The 21,370-nt window shown below is 39.8% G+C and overlaps 1 protein-coding gene across 7 annotated transcripts in view; it reads right to left on the bottom strand.

Moving 5' to 3' along the window:
* Nucleotides 1–21,370, bottom strand: part of DCAF5 (DDB1 and CUL4 associated factor 5) — a 106,822-nt gene that overhangs the window by 21,849 nt on the left and 63,603 nt on the right. For 6 of the 7 annotated variants that reach the window (XM_078335238.1, XM_009006238.6, XM_009006237.6 and 3 more), the window contains exons 6-7: nt 17,774–17,987; nt 3,636–3,702 (exon numbers count right to left, since the gene is read on the bottom strand). In XM_078335238.1, the coding sequence (XP_078191364.1) occupies nt 3,636–3,702; nt 17,774–17,987 (281 nt within the window). Of the gene's footprint in view, nt 1–3,635; nt 3,703–16,257; nt 17,260–17,773; nt 17,988–21,370 lie in introns of those variants that run through there. The other variant, XM_009006240.6, reaches the window with a different exon arrangement.

Genomic DNA, 21,370 nt, shown 5'->3' on the forward strand with positions numbered 1-21,370 from the left:
CACACAGCAGGCATCAAGTAAATGTTGACTGCTTATCATCTAGAGTCCAGTTCTGATTATGCCATTAGGTGTACAACAGCAAGTCAGCTTTCCCTTACTAGCCTGCCTTAGAATCATATATTCAATAGGTACAGAGAGAGAGAGAGAGAGAGAGAGAGAGAGAGAGATAAAGAGAGAGACAGAATGCATACGCACTTATCCTTGGCCCCTAATTATTGAACTCAAAGAGACAATAGGTTGGATTAAGAGTTTCCTAAAAAGATTTTTCTCATCTAAGCATTCAGAGTTAGAACTCAAGGGATACAAACAGCCCACAGATATCTTGTTAGGCTTGCTGAACCTTGCTAAATATGTTTTATATCTATGCATTAATTGCCGACATTTAAAAATGGAGGTATTACATATAAAAAGGACAGGTACCAAGTATTCCTGAAGCCAGGTTGAAGAGCAGGGCTGAAAATAGGAGGAGTTGAAACCATATATAAAGCATGGTTAATACTCTTACCCTGAGTCCACATGGCCAGAAAACCATCCTTTCTCCACATAAGTAGAGGTCTAGGGGTTGCCAGTTGACAATGACTCAAAGAAGTTTTACAATGGGGACACAAGGCATAGCTGGGAATGGGATTAAACAAAAATCTTCATATAGATCTATAAGGCCCACAGCCCTATTTCCCTATTTGGCTCTTAGAGCCATAGTTTAATTACCAGGCAAATACTCTCCAGAGAGGAGAGTAAAGATTCCTCTTTTGGGAAGCTGACCGATTCCAATAGTAGAAAGTCAACAGAGAATGTCTAATACTGAAAATCAAAAAATATTATGAGCATGTTATAGGCAGAGGTAGAGAAAGGGACTGTTGTGCTTTTAAAAAAATAAGCTTTTAAATATTATTTGATTTTAAAATTATATAGCTTATTGCTTTGACAAGAAGAAGTACTTAGTTACAAAAATAGTAGAGGTAATAAAAAAACATGAAGGAAGAATAGAATGAAAAACAGAAGATTCATGAATAAGAAAAAATAAAAGAGGCCAGGCACAGTGATGCATATCTATAGTCCCAGATACTTGGGAGGCTCAGTCAGGAGGATCACTCCAGCTTAGGAGCTCAAGGCTGTATGTAGTATGCCATAATTGTGCCTGTGAATGGCCACTGCCCTCCAGCCTGGGCAACATAGCGAGACCCTGACTTTAAAAAAGAGAGAGAAAAGAAAAAAAATGTGCATGGGATCTGTCAGAATAGTGGCAGAAAGACTGAATCCCCAAATTAAACAAGACTTGCTAAAAATAATCTAAAAAGGTACTTCAGTTACATATAGAGCAAGATGATGATCGAAGGGACAGACTTGCAGTGATTGATGATGTAATGCTGAAGAGCGACACAGAGAAAACAAACCCTCAATTACGGTTAGTGAATCCAACAAGGAGAGTCATAAAGTCTTGTCCTGTGCACTAAGAAGCCCAAGTACCAAGTAAAGGATAGGGATGCAGAACCAACCACAACCCATGTGGAAAGTATTAATAGAGCATGGGTTCTGTGGCCTCTAAAAAAACCTCATGTGATGCTGGATGTAAAGCATCTGGCCTGGTCAGACTAAATCTGCCAGCTGTATTCAGTTAATCCATAAACAGAGGTAGAACAAATTCAGCAGAGAAATCAGTACGGCAGAGGAACTGACATAATTTTTTTAGGAACTACTAAATAAACTTAGGGGTACTATCTCTGGAGAACATCTAGAAGGTGACATGAGAACTTCCTTATAAGTAGGGAAAGGGACACTAGGGATGCATGTGCACAGAGAACAGTGAGAAGGTGGCCAAGGAGAGAGACGTTGAGAGAAACCAAACCTGCCAGCACAATAATCTTGGACTTCTAGCCTCCAGAACAGTGAAGAAATTAATTACTTTTGCTTAAGCCACCCAATCTTCGATACTTTGTTACTGCAGCTCTGGCAGATTAGATGGTCCATATCCTAAATCAGTAAAGAAAGCAGCAGGGGGCTGGGCACAGTGGCACGTGCCTGTAATCCCAGTACTTTGGGAAGCCAAAGTAGGATGACCACTTGAGCCCAGAGTTTGAGGCTACAGTGAACCAAGCTCATGCCACTCCACTCTAGCCTGGACAAGAGAATGAGACCCTGTCTCTTATTAAAAAAGAAAGAAAGAAAGAAAGAAAGAAAGAAAGAAAGAAAGAAAGAAAGAAAGAAAGAAAGAAAGAAAGAAGAGAGAGAGAGAGAGAGAGAGAGAGAGAGAGAGAGAGAGAGAGAGAGAGAGAAAGCAGCAGGAGAAAAAAAAAAACCCTATGATACTGTTGCTAATTCTTTCCTATTCTCTCTATTCAAACCTTCCTGAGAACAGTCCTGGGAGAAGGAGGATTATCCACTTTCTATTTTTAAAGTCATATTAACTTAATAATTAAAAGCTTTTCAAGATGAGGTAAAAGATACAATTAAACCCAAAGATTACTTCTCAACTAATCAAGCTACAATTTACAGGGCTGGGAGACTTGTAGCCACAACTACCTCAAGTGCTACAACATCACTTTCTGTTCAGGTAGACTGCTGCTGTTCCATCTGGTTGTGCTTCAAAGGTAAGGTATTTCACTCACACTTTCTAAATTCTAGAAGGGGAAAAGTCCTTTTGTAACTTGTTTAGTAACTAGACCACACAAATGTGCATTATGCCGAAAGTGGGCCTCAACAGGTTTTGAAAAGCAGATGTTTGGTAAGAATATTGTTAATTGAGCAACAGCCAAAAACTTCCCTAAACTCTGAGCACTACTGTAGACACATTTTGTGTAATATACTTGGCATAGTCCTCTAATTTTCCTAAAGGCCATTTTCCAGCTTAATGTCATGTATCACCTGGAACAGACGGCTTTATTGAGCTGTCTGAGTATTGAAAACAGACATTTTTCTACCATTAGGTAACACTCATTGAGCACATGAAGATGCTATAATCAAGAATGAAGAAGATTAAGAAACAAACCATCCTAAGGAAAAACAACCAGTAAGTAAAAAGAATAAAAAGGTATGTATGATCCACACTGTTTGAAAGATCAGGCGGCTTAAATACAAATTTGTGGAAAGCTGCAGTCTTTTTTCAGAATACAACTGGAGCAAATGTAGAAATATTTCTTACTAATTTCTTTGATGTCCTGGGTCAACAAAGCCACAGGGAACATACCTGTCCATCAACAGAGAAAGCCTTCCTTTAGTTAATATGACCAGGGAGGACAAAGGAAAAAAACAGCCCTATCAACTGTTTGTAAAGTAATAAGCAAGAATATGGAGATGGATAATAAAAGCAAAGTGTATAAAAGCAAGACAAAAATATTCCAGGTGTGAAATAGGAGAAGATTGGAAATAAAGGACATAAAGGAGTTCTATGAAGTCTGAAGAAAGACTCTTAGTAGGAAAAAAAAAATCTAGGCATCATTTATGTCAGATAGGCTATGTCTGAGGGATACAGTTTAATCTGGTTTCTAATTTTTATTTTTAAATCTCCTTTGGTCACAGCTTATGTTAAAAGAGAAATGTTGTCCTCTGCTGCTAAAGATCCATCCCCTCAGGGCACAGCATGCCAAAGGTCAACAGAGCCAGCAATAGCAGTATGTTCAAGCAAAAGATATACTCACCTGCTTCTGGATCTGCAGGAATTCTCCACATGTACAGGTTGAAGTCATCAGAGCCTGAAAGGATATACTGTTGGAACAAAATATATGTATATATATATATAACATTATATATTATAATCTATAATAATAAATACAATATTTGATATAATAATATAAACATATTGTTTGTTTTGAAACAGAGTCTTGCTCCGTTGTCCAGGCTGGAGTGCAGTGGCATGACCTCAGCTCACTGCAACCTTTGACTCCTGGGCTTAGGTGATTCTCCTGCCTCAACCTCCTGAGTAGATGGGACTACTGGGACTACAGGCACGTGCCACCACACCCAGCTAATTTTTTGTATTTTTCAGTAGGAATGGGGTTTCACCATGTTGGCCAGGCTGGTCTCAAACCCCTGACCTCAGGTGATCCGCCTGCCTTGGCCTCCCAAAGTGCTAGGACCATAAGTGTGAGCCACCACGACCAGGCTAAACATATTGATTTTTAATACATCTATCTGTACAGAGATTTCTTTTAAATAAACAAGATAAATAGGCATATAAGGAACCAAACAGCAAACACCCTCTTAAAAATATCTGCATATCAAAAGGTTTGTTAGCTAAAACTCAGCAACAACAACAAAAAAATGACCCAATTCAAAAAGGGGCAAATTTGACAGTTTTCCAAAGAAATACACAAATGGCTAATAAGTACATGAAAATATGCTCAACATTACTAATAATCTGAAAAATGCAAATTGAAACCATAATGAAATACTGTTTCACACCCATTAGGATGACTATTATAAAAAAATGACAAGTATTGGCAAGGATGTAGAGAAAGTGAGACCCCTTGTGCATTTGTGGTGGGAATGAATAACAGTGCAGCTACTGTGGAAAGGAGTACGGCAGTTACTCAACAGGTTACACACAGAACTACTATATGATGCAGGAATTACAATCCTAGGTAAATATCCAAGAATTAAAAGCAGGACTCTAACAGATACCTGCATATATCCATTTTATAGCAACATTATTCACAATAGCCGAAAGGTGGAAACAACCCAATAATCTACTGACAGATGAATGAATAAACAAAATATGGTAATATACACAATGGAATATTATTCAGCCTTTAAAAGGAAGAAAATTCTGACGTGCTACAACATGAATAAACCATGATATTATGTTAATATGATATTATGAAATAAGGCAGAAACAGACAGATACTGTATGACTCCATTATATGAGGCATTTAAAGTAATGAAATTCACAGAAACAGAAAGTGGTTGCCAGGGGCTGGGAGAAGGGAGAATTAAGAGTTAGTGTTTAGCGAGTATAGCGTTTCAGTATCGGATGATGATGAAGTTCTGAAGATAGTGGTGATGGCTACATAGCAATGTGATTGTACTTAATGCCACCGAATTATATATTTTTAAATGGTTAAAATGGTAAATCTCATGTTATGTATATTTTACCACAATTAAACAATTTTTTTAATGCAGAATGTAAAATCTAGGAGCTTCCCAGAGATCTTTTATGCAAGGCCAAGTATCCTGAACTTCCCTACTGCCAGCTTACATCTTTGAGCAGGAAGCCATCACCAACATAGCCATGAATTAGTGTCTGGGCATAAGCAATGGTCTTTTATGTGGCAGCTCCAAACTGCTTGATCTCAAAGAGACAGGACACTGTGCCAGACCTACTCTAATTTGAACACATAAAAGCATTTTCTAACATTATCTAATAGTAACCAGAGAGTAATTCTGAGAGTTCATTTATTTCCAAAGATTAACATAAGTGTTTTACTTTGAGTTGAGATCAGCATTATTTCTTCCTGCCTTTTGTCCCCATCTGCTCATTTCCCTGAAAAGAAAGGCCTACTGTTTTCCTTTTGTGTGTGTGTATGTGACAGGGTCTTGCTGTGTTGCCCATGCTAGAGTACAGTGGCATGATCATGGCTTATTGCAGTCTCGACCTCCTGGCTCCTGGGCTCAAGTGATCCTACCGCCTTAGCCTCCCGAGTAGATGGATTACAGGCATGCACCACACCACTTAGCCTATTTATTTATTTATTTATTTATGAGACAGAGTCTTGCTCTGTCGCTCAAGTGATCACCTGCCTTAGCCTCCCAAGTAGCTGGGACTACAGGCGGGTACCACCACATAGCTAATTTTTTTGTAGAGACAGAGCCTCACTTTCATTGCCCAGGCTGATGTCAAATTTGGGCTCAAGTGATCCTCCTGCCTCAGCCTCCCAATGTGTTGGGATTATAAACATAGCCTACAGCACCTGGCCAGGCCTACAGTTTTCTAAAGACATCATATTTGAAAATGACATCAAACAATCCCCCAAAAGTGTAAGTCCAATATACACACAACCTCCTGCCTAACATAAATTACTAAATACTGTGCAACCACTTAAAATCAATTTCCTAGCCTTCAAAACACTTGAGGGAACATGAGAAAAAAGGTAAAGGGAGGTAAGTTTAAATGCTATCCATAGGGGCTAGGTAATCTTCCCAGGGCACAGTGGAAAAAGCAGTGGGCTCAGTTTCTTTATCTGCAAAATAAGAGAACTGGACTGATGGCTCTGTGAGGCTCATTTAATTCTAAGATTCTAGGATAACTCTGTGAAGGAATGGTGGAAGCTGAATTAGACCTCAAAAGTCTCTAAGCTGCCAGCCCAAGTGATTTGATAAGTCACTCCACAAACATGCTCAAGACAAGGACACTCGTAAGACTAATCTTGTTAAACTGCAATTTAAACAACAACAACAACAGAAAACATAATTTAAAAAATGGGCAAAGAACTTGAATAGACATTTCTCCTAAGAAGTATAACATGGCCATATACAAATGACCAATAGGCACATCAAAAGATGTTCAACACCACTGATCATTAGGGAAATACAAATCAAAACAATGAGATACCACCTCATGCCCATTAGAATGGATACTGTCAAAAACAAAGACCCAGAAAATAGTTCCTCAAAAAATTAAAGATAGAATTATCATATGATCCAGCAATTCCAATTCTGGGTATATATTCAAAAGTACTGAAAACAGGATAAGAGATACTCACAGCCTATGTTCATAACAGCACTGTTTACAATGGCCAAGACGTGCAATCAATCCCCCATGTGTGTCCATCAACATCAGCCTTAACAAGGAAGGAAATTCTGACACACGACAGAATATGGAGCAACTCTGAGGACATCACATCATGCTAACTGAAATAAGCCAGTCACAAAACGACAAATACTATATGATGCTACTAGAGTAGTCATGAAAATTCAGACACGAAGTAGAATGGTGATTGCCAGGGCCTAGTGGGAGGGAAAATGGGGAGTTGGTGTTTAGTGGGCACAGAGTCTCAGTTTGAGATGAAGAAGTTCTAGAGATGGATGGTGGTGATGGTTACACAACAATGTAAATGTATGTATTTAATACTACTAAAATGTACACTTTTTTTTTTTTGAGATAGAGTTTCTCTCTGTTGCCCAGGCTGGAGTATAGTAGTACAATCTAAGCCTACTGCAACCTCCACCTCCCTGATTCAAGCGATTCTCATGCTTCAGCATCCCCAGCAGCTGGGACTACAGGTGGGCGCCACCATTTCCTGTTATATGTTTAAAAGGGGCTATGAACTTCATGTGGAATTCCTGCTACCCTGCCCCCAATACCACTGCAAAATAAACAAACAAAACAATTTAAAAAGAGTGAGCCCAGTGGGCTTATCAGGGGTTTTACTATTTCATTGTGAAGCATCAGTGCTTTCCTATTTGTTTAGCTATACCCTAGGGCAAAGCCATGAGAAGGAAAAACGAGATTCCCAGACAGAATGCTGACTCAGAAGACTGCCTTAGAAGTAAGAAAACTCTCCCAGAGTTAAGGCCTGTTGGGTTTAATATGACAGCTCTGAAAATATGCAGAAAATGCACAGAATGTACAGGCTTCCTCTTGGGGATAAAGGCAACTCCTGACCTCTCTTCCTCTTGGAACTATTCTTCCACCCACCATAAGAGAACAACTTGGGATGATTTTCAGGGAGGACATCTTGCCTCGCTGCCATCTAGTGAGGGCATTTAAGTGTTCTCACACTCTGGAATCACAAAACTGTCCTGTGGAATTCATTATGGCATTTCGCAGTTGTCTGCTGGATGCCTTCTAGCATTAAAAGTTGGCTGCCTCCGGTACTGCTGACTGTGAAGGACAGAAATAAAAGTGAGGTCATTTGTTTATTCATTAAACAAATATTTATTGAATGTCTAATCTGTGCTGGGCATCGTTCCAGGGAAGGGAAGGCAGAGCTGATCAAAAGAGATCTTGTCCCTGTCCTCATGAAGCTTACATTCTATTGGACAGGATGGGGGAAATATTATACATATATATAATATGGGTAGAGAACAGAAAGAACAAAAAAAGTTAAACATAAATATACATATAACGTGTCCAGTGGTGACAAGTGTTATAGAGAAAAATTAAACAGCAGGTAAGGACATATAGGGAATGCTGGGGGTTGGGGTATTAGTTTTTGTTTTACAGAGGGTGGTCACAGAGGCCTCTATGATAAAATGGTATTTTGAATAGAGTCCTGAAGGAAATGAGGGAGCAAATTATGTGGATATCTGGGAGAAGAGTATTTCAGGAGAGCAGACAGAGTTCTAGCTATTTAAAATATAACATTGCCATTAAGAGCTCTTTTATCTTTTTTAAGCTTTGCAGAAATAAAAAATAATTTCAAGTGAGCTGAATACAGAGATACATTTACTATCATAAGAGCACCTGGTAAGATTCCTCTCTTCCAAAGCTATGTGGAAAGGGTCATCCCCTCCTGGACTCGGGCTGGCTGGGGCCACTAAGTGGGGCCCTGCTGATGGTTAGTGCTTAAGAGGACCACCAGGGCACTGCAGGTCTAGGTGGGCCATCTCACAAATATTTGCTGTGGGATACATAGAAAAATAAGGAAGAATACAAAGACCAAACAGTGCCAATGGCACTGTTTCACTACCTAAATAAATAAACCCAAAGTACTTCATTATATTACAATGTAAGAAACATAGTAATTAATTCAATTAACCAGAAAACTGAACTTCACCTCAGTGGCGAAATTGGAGGCATAGGTTTTTCTCTTTGTCTTTTCTTTTTTATCTTAATGATCTAATTTCAAACAGTACCTGTTCATTTTCACCCAGGAAATCTGGTGTTTGGGGTCTGAAGCTGACTTGGAGTAAAGTGCTTCTGGCCTAGATAACAGAAAGGCTCAGCAGCAGATACTCCTATATGAATAGGCAAGCTATAGAAACATGATAGAAAAATTGGTTACCCCAAATTCCTATGTTTCATATTTTTATTCCCTTTTATGATGTATGACTTCACAACCAACACTCACATTTAATACACTACTGTGAAAAAAAACGAAAAATTACTATTCAACTTTAGAAAGGCAAAAACTAAGTAAGGTGGTATGAAGTTTGTGGCCAAATGGGGACATGAACATGAAGAATTCATTGCCTTCTCTAAGTTTTATTTTTTTTTTACCTCATTCTAAATATTGAGGGGTAAACCACAAATTTAAAACTCAATTCATGTTCTGCTTTTGTGCTAAAAAAAAAAGCAATAACAAATGTAAGAGGAAAAAATAAATTATAAGATATAAAAGAATATGAGAAAAAAAGTGAAAAAAACAAAACAACTCACTTCGCAGAGCCTTTTATCTTATATTCTACTGAGAAGAACAGGGCGGGGCTCCAAGAGGAAGAATGTTTTAGATCCTTCATTATCTAGGCAATAAAGTCCCCATTTCCCTGAGCTGAGGGGGGAGGGGGGTAGGAGAACCATAAACTACCATGAGATCAGAGTGGAAGATATATTTAATTTTTGTTTGGTTTTGTGGGTAAGGTGGGAAATACCAATGCTAAATGAACAGGAATTGTTGTGTGGATACACATTATCCATAATCCCTCCCAGCTGGCCACAAAGGTTAACCGTTGGCCACACTCTGAGTCACCTTGCTGTGAGTCTCCCGGCTCAGAAAGGTCATCCATTCTGTGGTCCAAGAGGGAAAACTATTTACTGATCTGAATGTTTACTGATTCTAGATATTTTAAGTAGAGTTAACCTGAGTCCAGTGCATGTGGGGTTTCATCCAATCCACTGTCAGTATGGAGATACTAACTTGCTCAAGCATAGGAAGAGATCAACAATTCCCTCTCAATAGATTTCAAGAAGGAACCACCAACATGACCACCACCAAGAACAACATCAAAAAAGATTGCTGACTGGTATCTGTCACTGTCTTACTGGCCCAAATGTCCTCTGTCAATCTACTGACCTTTATAGAAAATGGTGTGTGTGTGTGTATGTGTGTGTGTGTGTGTGTGCACGCACACGCGCGTGCGTGTGAGTTGCGTGCTTACACAGCATTTGATATTCTCCAACATCTGTTGATGAAGAAGGAAACATTATCAATCAGTTACTATTCAATGAGTACTGATCAACTTACCCAGCTCTCTCCAAAGGTTCTTTCCATAGTAATTGATTAATTATTCTCTAGTAAATGGCATGACTGTCTAATTAGCTGTATTGACCAGGACAGAAAAACCAGATGGCTCTCTAGCCTGGATCAGTAACAGCAGAAAGACTGCTATTTAAATTTAAATCAAACACAGCTCTTATTTTCCCCTGACCTTCTGTCAGAAGGGGAAAAACAATGTGATTGAAAACTTTGTGATATGCTCTCTAGATGACTATTTCCAGAAAAAGGTTTGCTAAATGGCATATAATACACCTTTGATCATACCATTTATAACCAGTGCTTGACAGAAATACCATTCTTATAACCAGTGCTTGCCACAAATACCAACCAAAGCAATCAGAGCAAATTTTCTTTCGAAACCGGCAAAGCCATAGATTTATTTCATTTGTGGTAAGAGAAATTTCATTGCCTCCCAATAAAAGCATACAAATATGCATTACCCATAAGATAAACACTATTTTTGCATGTGAAGTTATATTATTCCTGCTTCTTTGAGCCATTTGCCATTTCAGCTCCATGAGGCTTCTGGAATCCTTCAGTTTATTAAAATAACCAACCTTTATGGATATTGTGTAGAAAAAATTCTATTAATAAACGAATATTCCATAAAAGCAGCCAGTAAGAGTCAAATTATCAGTAGAAAAGGGAAAAAAAATGCTGCAAATTACCACCAGCTGCTTAAAGCAAAGTGGCCAGCTGAGTCTTATTTGGCAAACCTTTTTGGAAACCTGAGCAAGATGAGGGGCCATTAACCATTAGCCCCTCCAAGGGTGTCCGTTTTTTATGTGAGGACTGGGGAGTTAGGAGATGGTAGCACTCACTTCAGTCTAAATATGAGTATTTATACTCTTCATTCAAGCAAAGGTGTCCCAGCATTCTGAGGAAGTAATACTGTTTTCTTTTGTCTCCAAAGCTTAAGATACCTCAAAAAGAGGCAAAGCTCTTATACTGAAAGTAAAATCTCTAAGGAGGATGAGACAGGTTATATTCTGTTCCCCTTCATTGACATCTACCAGGGATTTCCTAGTGGGTCCCATGCTCTTAGCCAGGAGCCATGTATTAAAGAACTGTCATGTCCTGTCACTAGATCACATCAATTCCACTTGTTCCTAAAAAGAATCCAGGTCACCCTGTGTTCCTTTACAGCTGAACAATTATAAACTAGACATATCTAGCAGGCCTACACATACTCCAAAACATTTTAAGCTTCTAAGTTCTAAAATTGCATCAGTAAACAGACTAAAAGACAACATAATCCAAAGGTAAAATCTTTTTTTTTTTTTTTTTTTGAGACGGAGTTTCGCTCTTGTTACCCAGGCTGGAGTGCAATGGCGCGATCTCGGCTCACCGCAACCTCCGCCTCCTGGGTTCAGGCAATTCTCCTGCCTCAGCCTCCCGAGTAGCTGGGATTACAGGCATGCGCCACCATGCCCAGCTAATTTTTTGTATTTTTAGTAGAGACGGGGTTTCACCATGTTGACCAGGATGGTCTCGATCTCTCGACCTCGTGATCCACCCGCCTCGGCCTCCCAAAGCAAAGGTAAAATCTTAATCCAGGATTGATATTACTGAGCCTTTAAGTTTCAGGAGTTCCACAAACACTTTATTATTATATGCAAAACATATAGATGTGTACATTTTTCTGAGATGACTGTTTATAGCTTTTAGACTTTCAAAAAGATCTAGGTTTCAAGAAGAGTTATAAATGGCTGATTTAATAACATCATATTCCCTCTATCTTTTCTTTATAAAAGAGAAAGTCTGCTCTATTCCTCAAAAAAAAAGTCTCTTAAAACATTCACTCCCTAAACAAGATATGCAAGGAATTCCTCTGCTACAACATTCTGTGTTCAGCTCTTCCTCACCAGCCCATATCACTGCTTGATCTCTATAACACAGGGGGCAGCATGCCTATAAGCAAGAGCGTACGACCATAAACAAGAGACTAGGTCTAGTCCTGGTTTTACTAACAATTGGATCTGCCATTTAAGACTACTATCAGCCTCAGTTTCACATGAGGGTGAAACCTGTCCAGCTGCACCCAAAGGTTGCTGGGAGCATCCAGATATAATAGTGAGCCAGGCGTAGTGGTTCATGCCTATAATCCCAGTACTTTGGGAGGCTGAGGCAGGTGGATCACTTGAGGTCAGGAGTTTAAGATCAGCCTGGCCAACATGGCGAAACCTCATCTCTACTAAAAACACAAAAAATTAGCTGGGTGTGGTGGTACGCACCTGAAATTCCAGCTACTCTGGAGGCTGAGGCACTAGAATTGCTTGAACCTGGGAGGCAGAGGTTGCAGTGAGCTGAAATTGCACCACTGCAATCCAGCCTGAGTGACACAGAGCGAGACTGTCTCAGAACGAACAAACAACATCGACAAAAAAATATAATAGGGGACATGAAAGTGCTTTAGAAGTTAAAGGGCTAAAAATATATAAGATATAAATGGTAAGGAGATGAAAAAAAACTAGTAGTCTAAAATCACAAAACAAGTCAAAGGATGGAAACTAAGGGTTGAATTTCCCTCATTAAAGTCCCTCTTTATCTCAGATAAAGGAGAACGTATGGCATGCCAGACCCCAAAGTGGGCTTAATCAGGGGTACATGGGGTTATTAAAAAAAGGAAAAGTAAAGTTCTAACTTTAGAGGGCACTTCTCTAGCCTAGAGAGTACTTACTGGTGCATTCCACACCTTGGCTATACCCATATAATATCAACAGAGAGAGGTTGAATGATGATGTAATGTCTGAGGCAGGCCATTTATTCAAGGCCGTTTTGTTGGATTCATAGGGTACAAGTCAGTTCTTTCCTCCAGGGGATGGGACAGGATGATTTCATGATCACAATTTTTGGGGCCTTGCCATCTAACAAGTTCAAAAGACCAGTATAAGAGATCTCAGTGCTCAGGTACTCCAGGGCTCAGCCTTTTCAAGAAAATCTTAGTATACATTCTCCTTTCATATACATCTTACTTTCAGCAAGATGTAGGGGACTATTAGGCCAGGCATCATATAAGACTAAAGCAAAAAATACTTTAAATGATGAGACTGCCCATTTCCAGGCACACATGCCTGCTAGCTTGAAAGACTTACTTCCCAGAAGCATGAACCATTCTGCTGGACTCACAATTTAGGACAAGAGCCATTTAAGGAATTGTGAAAGAGAAGGAACAAAAGCCAAGTGCTATCTTATATGTGCATGCCAGAAAAGCCAGCAGGTAGAACACTGACATTCTTTTTTAACCCTATTAAGAGACTGGCTCATTGAGTTTGTAGAGAAGAATGTGAAGCTTAAAAGACAGAATGTACCCAGTCAAGCTTCAGGGAGAAAACAAAGCAAAAATCCAAGTAGGAAGTGAAAGCAAGAAGAACCTCTGGGCTCAGGCAGCCTCCAAAGAAAGGAATGCTGTTTTACTGCAAGAGTTCCCACTATATTGGAAGACTGGAAGGTAGGCTTGCTTTAACCCCGCCCCCCACCAAAAAAAAAAAAAAAGTGTAAGCCTTTAGTTAAGGCTAATTGCTTCTGTTGATACTCAGCCAACCTGATGTCACTTCTGTCACCTGATCTGATGCTAGAAGTTATGAAACTTGAATAATTAAACAAACTATGTATTTGTAGCCAAAAGGGGGAAGACAGATTATATACAGGGCTTTGAGTGCAAATCTCAAAGAGGGTACCATCTAGCAATGTTATGTGAAGGTATCCACCACAGCATCAGGCACACAGTAAATGCTCAGTAAATATATGCTTTCTTATTTTAAAAGATGGAGTGGGGAAAAAGATATGAAGTTGGGAAGTCTTCAGTAGGAAGCAGGAAAAAGGAACTTGTCTCCACTCACCCATGAGTTAGTGACAGACCATGGCACTAAATATGAGAAAAAACATCTTGCTGAATGAAGCACAGAGGTTTCAAACTGGTGGATCTAAAGCAGAACAGGTATGGTATACAGATTTGTTTTATACATACAATAAAGTATAAATTTGTTGTGATTTTTAAAACCAAGAGGCTTCACATAAAAAACTTTATTTCTGTCTTCTCTTGAAAAAACATCAGAGGCCTGGCAACAATGGGCTAAAGCTGTGTAGAAGCTGACCCATTTAGATGGGATGTGGGCTCTCCACAGTCCCCACCACTCCTTAATGTTTACTTCCAGGCAATCCGCTTATTTTTGCACCAATCTTGCTTCTGTCCACAACAAGTTGTGATCATTTGTACAGTGAAAAAAAGGTCTCTACTGAGAGCCCAAAACTCTGGGTTCTAGCCTTGGTTTGCCTACAAACTTGTATGTGTTGTGACTCATGACCACTCTGAGATTCAGTTTACTCATCTGTAAAAGAAAAAGTTTGTACAAAATGATCTCTAATAGCTCTATAATTAGAATTCATCTACAGTGGTGGCTATGAGCATGAGGGAGACACAAAGGAGGCTCAGATGTTTCACACTTTATTCCCCAAGTCCAATTTCTTGAAATGTTAATTTTATTTTGAGGCTAATGAATTACCTACTGAACCTAGGATAGTTTACAAAGAAAGACAGGTACTTCGAACAATATCTGGGTCCATCTGTGCGGACTGAAAAATCTCATAGTTAAAAGCCAGGTGACTGTCTCAGATAAATAGGATCTCTTACTGCTTTTCTTATCCATGTTCATTCCTATTATGGAAATTCTCAGATTCCTGTTTGGGATGGTTATCCAGCCTATGACTAAATGAATAGTTCCAGAACACAGAGCCTCAGGCAGTGGGTGTTCTCAGAGCATACAGAAATGAGGTCAAATATAAAGCCCAATATAAGGAAAAGGCAGGCTTTGGAAACTGAAAGCAGAAAAAAAGATTCTGTCTAGACTCATCCAAGAATATACATGTCAGTCCTGCAGGTCATACTGTAACCATGACAACTGCTGCCTTACCCCTGAGTGTGCAAAGTCAGAGCCTATAAATCACTTTTAAGACATGTTCTAGGACTGGGACAGTAAGTCTGACCTCTAGGGCAACACTTAAAAAAAACTGTAAGTTCAGTAGATTAGTTTCACTATAAATCCATTATTTAATTCATCCTCCTAAAGGCCCCTGGAAGTTTAACAGGAAAAATGATACTTCTCAATCCTGATTTACAGATAGAGAAGACTTAGGCCCACAAATCTAAATACCACACATTGACCAAAGTACTCAAGATTTACTTCAACAAATTTTCATTGTGTTCTCACTGTGTGCCAGGATTTGGAAACAAGACAATGATGAATTAGCTACATTTCTTAGTCCCTAAGGAGTCAACAAAAAGCCAAACATAAATCTCTGTATTTCCTATTCCGTAAGTTATATACCTCTAACTATTTCGGGAATATGAACAGACTTTTAAGACTTTAACTCTGTTAACTGATCCAAAGTTAGATTCAATGACTCTGCATCCTCTTTCAAGAAAAAACACTTACCCCAACCAAAAAGTCGTCTTGTCTGTCAGAGAGAATAAAATACCCATAAACTCTTCCCACAGGACGAAAGTCACAAATAATAAATTAGTCAAATCTAAACAGAGAAAATCAAAAGCCATTCAATACTTATATAATTATATGTAAACTAAAAGGCAGAAACAATGATATCTTTTATGTATATACCTAGGACTATCACAAAATACCTTCTGTGACTCTGCCTATGACAATACCTGCCCCAGTGCATCTAAGCAAAATGGGTAATTGTAATCTAGATCACAGGTTCCCAATTGGGGCAATTTCCCCCCCAGGGGACAATGTCTGGAGGCATTTGTGGTTGTTTGGTGGATAATTTAGGTTGGTACTACTGGCATCTAGTAAGGAGAGGCCTAGGGATACTGCTAACCATCTTATAATGCACAGGACAGCCCCACACAACAAAGAACTATCTAGCCAAAATGTCAACAGTGATCAGGATGGGAAACCACGGTCTAAGTGCTTACATGTTGGCTAGAGGTCTTTGTTCTGGGTCTTCTAAGGTCCATGAAGACAGGCTTTGGTTGCTAAATACAACCTGAAGAAAATCACCTCTTTCACCTTTACCTCAGCCTCTGGTTTCTGGAAATAAAGCCTAATAAACTATTAATATCACCTTCACTGCATTATTCAACAAAACAAGAATTACATGCATAAGAAACTGATAAAAGATGGAAAATCAACAAAAGCAAAGAAGGAAAGAGAGGGAGAGACTTGATTGTCATTTTCACAGCCAGACGAAGCTAAATCAACCATTCTGCCTATCTGTTCTATTGTGAGTCTGATCACCTCTAGAAACTTCCCACCCAAGAAACAAATTCCCTGCAGTACCATATAGGCATGTACAAATTAAGTCATTCAGGCACTGTGGCCTCCCCAAGGAGGCATCACTGAGGCCACCTAGTGGTCTCCAGTATGGATCTCCGCTAAGTAGGCCAGAAGACTCCAACATGAGTATAAATTCTGAATTTGGATGTATAGTCTCTGTTTAAAAGAGGGGAAATACCTAGTTCAGAAAACTTAAAAAAAATGCTCATCTATCACAAGCAAGTCAATTCAACAGGCATTTATTCGGTTCCTACTAAATCTATTAATCCTTAAACTATGACATTAGGAAGCCTCTAGCAACCCCCATCTCGGGAGAAAAATTCTAGCTTTTACTTCAAAAAGTAAGGTCCTGCCAGGTTCTCAAAGAAAGTTTTCTTTTATGCCTCTTTTATATTTCTTTTATGCCGAAAATAACTCTAAGGTGGGGTACAGCATATGAGAATTGTACGTCAAAAGTTGTCACAGCTAATTGGCCCAAAGATAAAAACACTAAGCACTGCCAAGAGACTAAGGTTTCTCTTTTTCTCAATCTATATGTGAAGGAGCAATAAGATTTGCCGTGCTTGAGAATATATGCTTATTTGATCAATCTTTCCTTAGATTCGTCTTTCCTCACATTTGTCTTTCTTCGGCTTGGTTACCCAGACCAGCCCAACTGGTCTTCAGTACTTCTATGGCCAAGACAGAAAGGTGCAAGAATGCCAAGTGTATTCTTAAACTGCCAGATTGAAGTCAACATCATCTCCATTCCTAGTGAGACCGAGAAAAGACTGGAAACTCACAGCTTGGGCTCTCCATTTCCAGTTGTGATGCTGGCAGTAAAAAGAAAAAGAGTCAGCATCTGGCTCCCTCTCACACAAAGCTGCTTAGCCCACTTCATCCAAGAAAAAGATGCCATCCCAAGAGGCCATTCAAGATACATGTCTCTTGGATGGTACTTAGGGTGTTTCATTCATCATTGTGTTTTATTGATTTCTTTTTTTTTAAATGTCTCTCTCACCAGCAGGCTAATTTTCCATGTATTCCTCCTTTCTCTGAAATGGCACATTCTTAGAATCTTAAAATCTGTTCACAAACTTGGCAGAGCTAGGTGGCTCAGAACCATATCATGGCCAGCCTTGGTTTATGGTGTGTGTCTTGTATATACCCATTGGCAGCCTTGATGAAGAAACTCACTATTATTAAGCCAGAACATCTCCAGGCACTCACTGTTTCCCCTTAATTGTTTCTACCTGACATGAAGCTAATGAAAATAAAGATCAGTATAGAAAGAACAATCACAGAGAAAAGCCTGAGTGTGAGACGCAGGAGGCAGAAAGCACTTACCTGGTCACGATCTCCCGCAAAACAGCAGCTTTTCATAGTGCATGAGTTGAAGTAACCCTGATTGTCAAACTGAAACACAGGCAGGCGGGAGTGGATGTCATAGAGCACAGGCGGCAGGCGCCGCCTCAGGGCCAGGAGCTGGGTCCCATTGCTGTTGAATCGTACACTCATGGCACTTTGTAGGGACAGGTTTCCACCATAGCGCAGGAGAGAACTGGAAGGCACAAGGCACAGGAATCAGACATGAGATAGGCTAGAGAACAGTCTGAAAAACACGTGTTTGTCTGGGACCTCCTGTCAAGTTTGTAGAGCTGAATTTCAGCAAAGGGATATTTCTATACAGTGGCTAGAATAATGAGGGTAGCAATGACTCCTTGGTTACTTAAAAGCAAGTTACTTAAATTATCAGCTCTCTTTCACAGTCTCCAAAAGGTGAATTATCAGTAAACTTAGACGAAAGGGATAACAAAAACATCTTGAAAGAAGAGACATATTAAAATAATGATTTTGTAGTTAGCTACCCAAGCTAACTGTACAACCAAAAACATACTCATTAAGACCCTGAGAAGTGGGTTGTATCCATTCTAACTGGGTAGTCATGGATGGTGTTTAAGCAATATATTCATCCTTCATATTAGAGATCAGCGAAAACAGCAGTGCATGAGTTGAAGTAACCCTGGGTGCAACAGCTCATGCCCATAATCCCAGCACTTTGGGAGTCTGAGGCAGGAGGATCACTTGAGCCCAAGAGTTTGAGACCAACCCTGGCAACATAATGAGACTTTGTCTCTACAAAAAATAAAAAATTGGCTGGGCGTGGTGGCTCAAGCCTGTAATCCCAGCACTTTGGGAGGCCGAGGCGGGTGGATCACGAGGTCAACAGATCAAGACCATCCCGGTCAACATGGTGAAACCCCGTCTCTACTAAAAATACAAAAAATTAGCTGGGCATGGTGGTACGTGCCTGTAATCCCAGCTACTCAGGAGGCTGAGGCAGGAGAATTGCCTGAACCCAGGAGGCGGAGGTTGCGGTGAGCCGAGATCGCGCCATTGCACTCCAGCCTGGGTAACAAGAGTGAAACTCCATCTCAAAAAAAATAAAAATAAAAATAAAAATAAATAAAAAATTAGCCAGGCATGGTGACATGTGCCTGTAGGTCCCAGCTACTCAGGAGGCTGAGGAGGGAGGATCACTTGAGCCTAGGAGGTTGAGGCTGCAGTGAGCCATAGTTGCACCACTGCACTCCAGCCTGGGTGACAGAACAAGACTCTGTCTCAAAAAAGGAACAATTAAAAACTTTATTGTTTATAATGAATAATTTTTCAATCATAATCATTTTATTACTTAATTTGATTTTTAATCTGTTCACAGAGAATTTTTATATTATATATAGCATGATTAGAGAATAAGGTTTTTGTGTTTTGTTTTTTTTTTTTGAGACCAAATTTGGCCCTTGTTGCCCAGGCTGGAGTATAATGGTGCAATCAATCTCAGCTCACCGCAACCTCCACCATCCAGGTTCAAGCAATTCTCCTGCCTCAGCCTCCTGAGTAGCTAGGATTACAGGCATGCACCACCACGCCCAGCTAATTTTGTATTTTTAGTAGAGACAGGGTTTCTACTAAAATACAAGTGATCCGCCCACTTGTAAGCCTCCCAAAGTTCTGGGATTACAGGCATGAGCCACCGTGGCTGGTTTGAGAATAAGTATTAAAGACAATTCTTAAATTTAACTGCAGAGCAAGTAGTACAACAATTAGAAAAGAAAAATGACTTGTTTTCCTTTACAATTCCCCACAAGTTTATATGTAGCTTTAAAATATACTTTGGTTAATACATAGAACTTCATTCATCTAGCTTCACTATAGAGTATTATGTTCTGGTTCACCTAATATTCTTCTGCAGTTTCATAAGATTCACATTTTTTTTAAGTCACACAGTATGGTTCTAAATAATTTCTTTGGATGATTCAAAAGGTAATTTCAACATTAGGAGTGAACCAGGATGGCCACGAGCATTAGTAAGTATATATAGTACTAATTTTTAAAGGGTGTGGGGGGTGTGCTCTTTCAGGCAGTCAGAATCATTATTTTATTATAAAGGGATGACTGCTCACAGTTCATGTTAAAACCAAGTTTTCTTTTGTATTTTGGATTAATTTTTGGAGCACTGAATTACTGGTAGGAAAGTGAAGTTAAGTATACACATTGGAGACACTGTAGAAATAAATGCCACATCAGAATTACTAACTCTGTCTGTCTCATGCAGATATTATTGTCATGGAAAGGTAGTGACCCCAGTCGTTCTAGGGAAAAAAGTTTGTAAATTCTAGAGAATCACAGACTTGAAAAGGCTCTCAAGACACTTAAATTAGAGCCTAACAGATTTATTTGAAACATTTTAAAGAAGTTTTAATCACATTGTACCAAGTGAAAAAAGAGTTATACATTACCAGAAGAGAGTTAATATCGAATGAAGATAACACATTTTCTTCTTTTTGCCAAGAGTGGTAGGGAAAATTGAGCAGACAAGAAAAGAGCTATCCTATGGGAAGAGAAGCCCTGAACCACAGTACAGAGGTACCTGCCAACCTAGCTTGGTCATCAAAACAGCCTGGACCAACACCAGCCCCAGGGGGTCTGGTGTTTATCAGCAGGGGTCTGCAGCTGGCCACTCCTGATGAGAATGATAAGGATGATCCAGTTTGCTAAGAAGAGAAGGCTTGGAAGCAGTTTGCCCTGATAGACAAGATATAAAGATGATGTCAAAGATTCTGGCTCTGAGTGTAAGATGCATGAAAAATCATCTAGGACTTTAAAAAATGTAGATTCTCAGGATTCCCACCTTCTGCCCCCCAACAATATTCTAATTCAATCTGGGAGGTGGGCCCAGGTATCTGAATTTAGCCAGCGACATCAGTTAATTGGAATACAGGTGACTTTCAAACCACACTGTGAGAAACATGATTCCATTTTGGAAGTTGTGGGTTGGGGGTGGAGAGAGAGACCCAGTGGATCCTGTATCCCCCAAAGCAGTCTTCTCACCAAAGGAAGGAATGCTCTGGTACTGCAGCTCTGTGTAGAAACAAGGCTTGGGCAAAACAACCTGTAATCCTTTTAGGATTGTAATGAAAGAGGGAAGACTTTAGAAAGCCATCACTAGAATTCTAGACATCAAGTCGGGGCTGGTATCCTTGCAGGCCCCAACTAGTAATCCCTGCAGAGCAATACCCTTATAATGGTCCTAAACACAGATCACACTCACTCACATATACAGAATGAATGACAGGACTGTTAGAGACCAGGCATTTCCTTTACAGGGTGCTGTGGCTGCTACAGGCATGTGGTGTTATCTAAACACCGAACTCACAAACAGTGAGAGGCTTTCAATCCAAGATCAGCATAGAGTGTGCAAATAAACCAGCATCTGCAGGACTGAAGAGGTGTTGGGGGGCGGGGGGGATGGAAACGAGAGTCAACAGAAAGAGACTTGGCCAGCCTCACCAGCCATAGCAGCAGGGGTTTACAGCAGCTCAGGCATCCTTGAGAGGAAAGCTAGAGCCTCTGGCAAACACCTTTTCCATCTGTTAACAGGAA

This window comes from Callithrix jacchus, chromosome 8, assembly GCF_049354715.1.
Source record: "Callithrix jacchus isolate 240 chromosome 8, calJac240_pri, whole genome shotgun sequence".
Taxonomy (NCBI): domain Eukaryota; kingdom Metazoa; phylum Chordata; class Mammalia; order Primates; family Cebidae; genus Callithrix; species Callithrix jacchus.